At 40.2% G+C, this 8,138-nt stretch overlaps 1 protein-coding gene across 1 annotated transcript in view; it reads right to left on the bottom strand.

The window, feature by feature from the left end:
* Positions 1-1,169: 1,169 nt before the first annotated feature.
* LOC106883653 (uncharacterized) overlaps positions 1,170-8,138 on the bottom strand; it is a 125,293-nt gene continuing 118,324 nt past the window's right edge. The window contains exons 17-21 of the mRNA XM_052971436.2: positions 7,660-7,752; positions 4,646-4,747; positions 4,111-4,245; positions 3,547-3,637; positions 1,170-2,394 (exon numbers count right to left, since the gene is read on the bottom strand). Of these exons, the coding sequence (XP_052827396.2) occupies positions 1,228-2,394; positions 3,547-3,637; positions 4,111-4,245; positions 4,646-4,747; positions 7,660-7,752 (1,588 nt within the window). The 3' untranslated portion in view covers positions 1,170-1,227. The remainder of the gene's footprint in view (positions 2,395-3,546; positions 3,638-4,110; positions 4,246-4,645; positions 4,748-7,659; positions 7,753-8,138) is intronic.

Here is an 8,138-nt window from a genome sequence, read left to right on the forward strand (position 1 = left end):
ATAATAATAATAATGATAATAGTATTTGGGTACAAGGGCAATAATTTGCAGGAGTAATAGATACCAATGATTCCAGTACTTGTCTGGTACTTTATCATTGATACTAATGTTACTTATAGGGAACGAGTGATTAACAGTGTTGTCAGTGCGTCGAATAAAATGACTTGCGTTGGTCTACTGTTTCTTGTCATTACGTTCTGAGTTAAATCCTGTCTTTGTTTTTCATCTTTTCGAGGTCAATATAATAAGTGTGAATCAATTGCCAGCGTTGATGTTATCTTTTGACCTCTGACCTCTGACCCCAAATCTCAGGCCTTTTGCCTTGGTTAGCAATCAATAATCAAGCAACAGACTATACCAATCTTTTATATAAGAAAGATCTTAAAACTGAAAGAGGAAACAACAGCAACACCACTGATATTGATGAAAGCAACAACAATAATAATAATAATAATGATAATAATAATGATTGTTTCTAATATATTCGCAAAACCTCCAATTTAAAGAAGTGGAAGATGAGGTTGTGTCATTCATGCTTATTCGCATGGAGACATTGCAAACTTTTGTAGTCGCGAAATAACAACAATTAGGAATCAAAACTTAACCATAAACCCGGCTCGTCGGGACCTTAGCCTTAGTGATATTTGCTCTGACTTTTGCTCTGTTACCTTCTGGGTTCAGGACCCGCCGAGGTCAAACTTTGGTTTTCATCTTTCCTGGGTCGACAAAACAAAGAGCGAGCGAAGCACTGGGACCAGTTTAATCGACCAACTCCACTTCTTTGAAATTTCAGGCTTTGTGCCTATACTAGCAACAGTTAATATTATTATTATTATTATTATTATTATTATTATTATTATTATTATTATCTTGTTTTTAACATTTTCTTGAAAATTTCTGCTGCACCACCGGGTACATACACCCGTGTTGCTGAGGCTTAAGTAGCATTATGTTTCAGGAGGGGTTGATGGCGGTGGTGTAGAATTTAGTTTGAGAAATCTGTCTGGCTTTGTCTTAGAGTTTGTTTTCTTGTTTCTGCTGTTAATAATTCTTATTCTGGTTTCGTTTCGCTTTATTCGTTTTAAAGCGCTCCAAAATTGATTTCGATCTCATAAATCTTATTTTATTGAACTCGTTCATTATTTTGTATATTTAAAAAAATTTGTATGTTTATTTTATTTTGCATTTTTAGTGTCTTTATTTATTTTTTTGATTGTTTTATAATTTTCACGAGAGACTTTCAAGGATGGAAAAGTTCTGTTTCTTGGGGCCATCGGAACTGTCGCAGTTCTGGTAGTGGACAGATGGCAACAAGTTGTTTGTGTGAGTGGTCAACAGATAATTGGAACAGCTGCACTTTTTGCAGTTGCCTGGTTGCTGACCAGTAGTTCCGCTTCTGACCGAATCACCCGTTTCAATACGAAACTCGAAGTCTCTCGAAGAAGAAAGCAAAGCCAGTCTTTCGCCTTGACCAATCCCCGTCGTTTCTCGTTGGTTCCAGTCGTTATGCCATCGTCTAAAATTGTTCGGCGAGGTTTCACTATTTTTGTTTCGATTTTTTTGATTGTCTTTGAATTCTTCAAGTAGTTTTGTCGATTCATCATTGGTAGTGCTGTCCCCACCATTAATATTATAGCTGTATTCGTTTCCCGTTAATGTCCCATTATTTTCACACATTTCTGTAGCAACGTTTAACAACCTTATTGATTCGTCGTTTCCTCCATATACCTCGCCATCACCTTCTTCCTCTCCTCTTTCATCTGCTTCTTTCTTAAAGCTCTCCATATCCTCCTTTATTTCTCTTTCGTCTTTCAATTCTATTTCTTCTTCATCTTCGTCTATTTCATTTGCTCTGTCTACTTCCCTTTTTACGGCTTCTCCATCTTTGTCTTCTTTATCTCTCGCATCTCCTTCATTTCTCTCAACTCCTCTGTCGTCGTCATCATTATTATTATTATTATTATTATCATTGACTTCTTCATTCCGCTCCACTTCCTCTTCTTCTGGTAGTTCTTCGTCTTTTTCTTCGTCCTCTTCAGAGAATCCAATTGAAGCGTACGTCAACTTAGGAGCAGTTTGAGAAATCCTTGCGGGTATCCGGTTCTTGGTTCTACTGCTCTTGTGTTGCTGGTGATGTTGGTGGTGGTGGTGGTGGCGGTGCTGGTGATGCTGGTGCTGGTGATGGTTTTGGTGGTGATGTTGGGGTAGATTGTGGTGGGGTTGCGGGTGTGCATGCGAATTAAGGTTTGTCACGCGGTCAGAACTTCTTACAAAAGATTTCGGCATTCGAACTTTTTTCGCCCCTCTATAGGGCAACGCCACCGGCATAATTACAGGCTCGGCGATAAGGGGACAAAAGCAGCTAGGGATCTGAGATGACATGATTTCTTCGTCCTGAAATGAGAAGAAAATAATAAAGGAAATGGTATTAAATTTGGGCGAAAATTTCGTTTTCTTTTCTTAGCATTGTTGTTGTTGTTGTTCTTCATCTCTACGTTTAGGGAGCCTATGACTAAAGGCCTTCCAGCCTTCACCTTCCTGTCTTTTCTATGCCCTTTTGGAACCCTATTGCCCCCTAAATTAGCAATCGTCGTGCTCTAGCTTTGTCCATTTTTCCTGTGTCCGCATTCAAAAGATACAGTGGTCCGATTTGTTAGCAATAGAAGCCGAAATCTCTTAAATGACACCACAATGCCTTAAGACAGGAAGGCAATGTTTAAAAAAAAATATAGTTCTACATATACAAACGAGTCGGAATGGTCACAGTTGGATTGATTGTGATTAAATGTTTGCTCAATCAGAGCTGGTTTGGGACAGCAATAGCAACAGCTACAACAGCTCAAAGAATTGTATGTGATCGTTCATTTTGGTAGAAATAGCAGCCAAATCTTCAAATTACATCCTTCTGTCTTAAAATAAAAGACACACTGGACAAGGTAGTTCCTGATATTCAAAAAGATGGGGTGGTCATGAGATAGAACAACTTTGATCATAAACCTACTCAATCAGATATACTTTGGGACTAACAACAACAACAACAACAACAACGACGACGACAACAACAACAACAACAACAACAGATTACCCGAGATTAAGTACGTGGAAAAAATACAGTATTCTCTGATTAGTGACTTTGATCCTGCTATTAGCCAATACGTGTAGGAATGTGAAGTATGGTGTTATAGCAGACGTGGCGTACCTAGGGCTATGGGTTGGTTTGTTGCACTAAGGTGGCTAACGGATTACCTGCAGGATATAATACAGCTCTGTCAATGTTGAGCCAGGGCTACTGAGCAGCATCAGCGTCAGCAACAACAATAGCAACTACGACAACAACGACAACTACAACAATAGCAATATGGAGGTCATTGTAAAACTCTCGGCCAAAATACCCGGTCAAAAACTGGTAGAAACAGAAACAAAGATTAGTGAACCGCTAGATTAGAGATCGACGTACGGTTTCGTGGGATTGCAGGGATCGAATCTATCCGTCACACGATAATGAACGAACAACAACAACATCAACAACAAAGGTGATTGACCTACCTGTGAACATTTGGTGATGACTTCCATAATGGTGTTGAAGTCAGGTCTTTCGTTGGCGTCACTGTTCCAACAGGACAACATCACTTCAAATCTGTGTAATTCAAAGACAAAAATATGAAGAATTTGGTTAAGAGTTTGATAGTGTTTTTACTCCTCTCTTAGGGAATTCGAATTCTAATCGTTATAATATATCGCATCAATGGTTTGATGTAGAAATCATTAATGTTGCGTGCCGGCTGAGGACCTGCACGTTAATGAATGCAATATAATTTTGAACTGTTAAAGCGGCGAGCTGGCAGAAACGTTAGCGATGTTTGATGGGTGAGGACAAGTTGATTACATCGACTCCAGTACTTGACTGGTACTTTATTTTATCGACCCTAAAAGTAGGAAAGACAAATTTGACCTCGACGGTATTTGGACTAAGAACATTAAGAATGGAAGAAATGCTGCCAAGAATTTTGTTCGACATGATTGTGTGTGTGATGGTGTGTGCGTGTGTGCGTGTGCGTGTGTGTGTGTGCTATCACAGGTAGGGGGTAGGATGTTGTAGAAGAGACTTACATGGCATCTGGGCAGCTTCGTGGCTTTCCCATTCGACCTCCATACGTTACATGTTGTATGACATCTTGGTTGCCTAACCCTGGGTACGGCGAACACCCGAGGGAGAATATCTCCCACAACAGCACACCGAACGACCTGCATAAAGAAAAACAAAGCAAAAAAGCGAGTCATTTATGAAGGAATGAATAATCTTTAAGGTTAGGGAAGTCCAACAACATTTAGGCGACAGAGGAATCTACGCGACCAATCGTTCTGCTAGACATAGCAGCCAAATCTATCACAAATCTTTCGTTTTAGCCCTTTAACATTCAGAATACCCTGTCAAATGTAATGCTTATTTATTCACGTTCTTTTGAATTAATCATGGATTACCTCGTTGCTTCGCGATTTCGATGATTTGATTTTATATTCTCAGAATATACAATTATAAAACAATCAACTATTCCCTCTGAAGTGGGTTGTGGGGTGACATGGCAGTCAAAAATCGATTCTGGTTGGATTAGAATTGTGAGAAATGAAGGAAAGTCATATTTACCAGACATCGGTTTTGGTGGAGAAAATTCCATCGATAAAGGCTTCTGGTGGCATCCATTTCACAGGCAGCAGGGCACGTCCGTCCTTTTTATAGTAATCTGACCTGAAGTGGATGGAAAAAGAGAGTGAGAGAGCGAGAGAGAGAAAGAGAGAGAGAGAGAGAGAGAGAGAGAGAGAGAGAGGGAGTTATTGACGAAATCGAGTTCCATTATTCTTCAGATTTTGGAACAAAGTCAGCATCTTTAGAGGAGCGAATTCGATTACATGGAGCCCCAGATCTCAGTTGTTATTTATTTTATCGAACCCGAAAGGATGAAAGTAGAGTCGAACTCGGTGGTATTTGAACTCAGAACGTAAAACAGCGGAAGGAGTGCTGCAACGCATTTAGTCCGATACGGTAACAGTTGTGCCAGCTTGTTGCTTTTAAAATTGGGTCACATTATGTAACCTGAAATAAGATAGATCAGTTCTTCTCAACTGGGGTCCATATGGTTCCTGATGGGGCCTATATACGATTGTTGTGGGTTCGCGCAAGCAAAACAGCAAAATTTAATTTTACATGTATTTATTCTTTTCTATTCTAGGAACAAGGCCCAACATTTTTGGGGAAGGGACCAGTCGATTAGATCGACCTCAGTACGCAACTGGTACTTAATTTATCGACTCTGAAAGGATAAAAGGCAAAGTCGACCTCAGCGGAATTTGAACTCAGAACGTAAAGACAGACGAAATACCGCTAAGCGTTTTGCCCGGCGTGCTCATGTTTCTGCCAGCTCGACGCCTTTTTTAGATGTATTTTCATTACAAGCGACATCTTGGTTTCTTTGTCTCATGTTTTTGCATCGTTCAAACAACACGGGTTAATGTGTGTGAACTGCAAAAGAGGAATCGTGAAAGAAGTTTTCTACAAAACTAATATTTAAACATCGAATAGTTATTGGGGTCCACCAGGATAAAATAATAACGAAAGGGGTCAATAGGTAAGAAGCGGTTGAATACCACTGCGATAGATAGTGGGAATAAAATGGCTGGGAAGAGAGGGAGAGAGAGAGAGAGAGAGAGAGAGAGAGAGAGAGAGAGAGAGAGAGAGAGAGAGAGAGAAAAGTGTCATTCATAGAAACAGGATTATATAAAGTAGTTCCAAGATAAAATTAAGAACCAGTGTGGGTCTTCTTTGAGTTGGGAAAGAAGTAATCGATAGGAATCGAGGGAGTTAAAGTGGGGAAAGGAAAAAAAATAATGACGTTCTGGCCTCAGGTTGTTTATTGAAGAAGAGACGAGGGAAGAGAGAAGAGAGTTTTTTGTGATGAGATCTGGGAACCATGGAGACTTATGTCCGTAACATGAATGACAGTATGTAGTTACGTTAGAGTTAGTATTAATCGCAGCGAACTTAACAGACAGACTAATAAGAAATAACTATGAAGAGAAGAAAGTATATTTGTTGTTTTAGCAAAGAGAGGGACGAAGAGAAAGAGAGGAAGTGAAGGCGAGAGAGAGAGAGAGAAAGAGATGAGGGAGAGAGAGAGAGAGAGAGAGAGAGAGAGAGAGAGAGAGAGAGAGAGAGAGAGAGGCGGACATAGAGTGAAAAGAGACAGGAAAGCAGTAATAAGATGTGAAAATACAGAGATAGGTGGCCGATAGGGGGCGGAAGGAGGAGGGGTTAAATCCGCGAGAGAAGGGGAGAACAAAACAGGAAAAAGTGACACAGAAGGATGTCGCCGGGATACGAGGAGCATCCAAACTGTATCCGACTTCATTTCCCTCCACCGCCAAAACTAATGCCGCGTGGGTAAAATCCTTTGGGCAGGAGGTGACATCTCCTTTCCTGCACATGCGCGAAAATGTTCGCGCCGCTAGGTTGCGTCAGTTCTCGGTTGCTACGCCTCGAGAGCAAACGTAGTGCGCGCTCGTCGGATTTTCGTTTTCATGCATGGTGGCCTAACACTTCTATCTATCTATCTATCTATCTATCTATCTATCTATCTATCTATCTATCTATCTGTGTGTCTGTCGGTCTATCTGCTTACCTACCTACCTACCTACCCCCCTCTCTCTCTCTTTCTCTCTCTACCTATCTTCATAATACAAATTCTATTTGTACGAAACCCAATGGACACATTCACAAAGAATTTATCTCAGAGTTCTAAGAAACGATGCAATGAATACGCTGCAGATCAGCCACAACTCTCTCTGTCTCTCTCTTTCACTCTCGCTACCCCCCTCTCTCCCACCTCCTTGCGTAAAGGGAGTTAATCCTTAGAGATATTTCTGTTGTATTATAATGAATTATAAATAAGACATAAAAGGTGCGACAATTCTGATCTAAATTTGTCTTTAAGCAGTCGACGACGATGTGAGAGGCTATCGGGAATAGATAGGATCTGTAAATATTGGAGATGAATCTTTAATCAAAGTCGTAACGATGTATAAAATCAATGTAGCGTATACGAGTGTGCCTCGACTAAGTCGTTGGTCATGCTAGAAATAGTAGCGACAATCGATGTCACGTCTCGTCTTATAAAAGGAGCATTTCGTCGGTTACGACGACGAAGGTCCCAGCTGATTCGATCAATGGAACAGCCTGCTCATGAAATTAACGTGCAATCCACAGACACGTGTACCCCTAACGTAGTTCTCAGGGAGACTCATCATGACACATAGCGTGACAACGCCGGCCCTTTGAAATACAGGTACTACTCATTTTTGCCAGCTGAGTGAACTGGAGCAACGTGAAATAGTGTCTTGCTCAAGGACACAACGCGTCGCCGGGAATTGAACCCACGATCTTACGATCGTGAGCCGAATGCCCTAACCACTGAGCCACGCGCCCTCACTCTCGCCTTATAGTCATTCAGGAAAGAAGGACGTTAAAGAACGTATTCAGAGAAATAAAATATCTGGTTGGTCACACAGGAACAGTTTTAGACCAAGGTTTGCGCGATCACGGCTGGTCTGAGAATTGAAGAACAAGAACAAGAACAACAGCTGTAACAAACATTTGCACTGGCTAACCTGTAAATGTCTCGTGCCATTCCAAAATCTGCAATTTTTGCAATTTTCTTCTCTCCTTTCGACGTCAGCAAACAATTCCGAGCTGCGATGTCTCTGCAGAAAAATGGCATAGTACTGTATTCAACAACGAGTATATACAAACACGTAAATATATATATATATATATATATATATATATATATATATATGCATATATACATACATGCATGCATACATACATACATACATACATACATACATACATTCATACATTGGATATATAACACACTGCCTGAATACCAATCTTGAGAAATTAGGCTTCTCAAAACGAGAAAGAAGGAAGCTAATTCGAAGACTACAGATCCAATCCATCACTGGAACTGTAAAAATCTGTAAAACTTTCCAGAAATTTAGCATTTAAGAATATATGAGCATGTCTAGATATGCAACTATATATTTGAGAATACATACATAAAACATACAAATCTGCACATACATAC

The sequence above is a fragment of the Octopus bimaculoides genome, chromosome 11, assembly GCF_046866305.1.
Source record: "Octopus bimaculoides isolate indiv1 chromosome 11, ASM4686630v1, whole genome shotgun sequence".
Taxonomy (NCBI): Eukaryota; Metazoa; Mollusca; class Cephalopoda; order Octopoda; family Octopodidae; genus Octopus; species Octopus bimaculoides.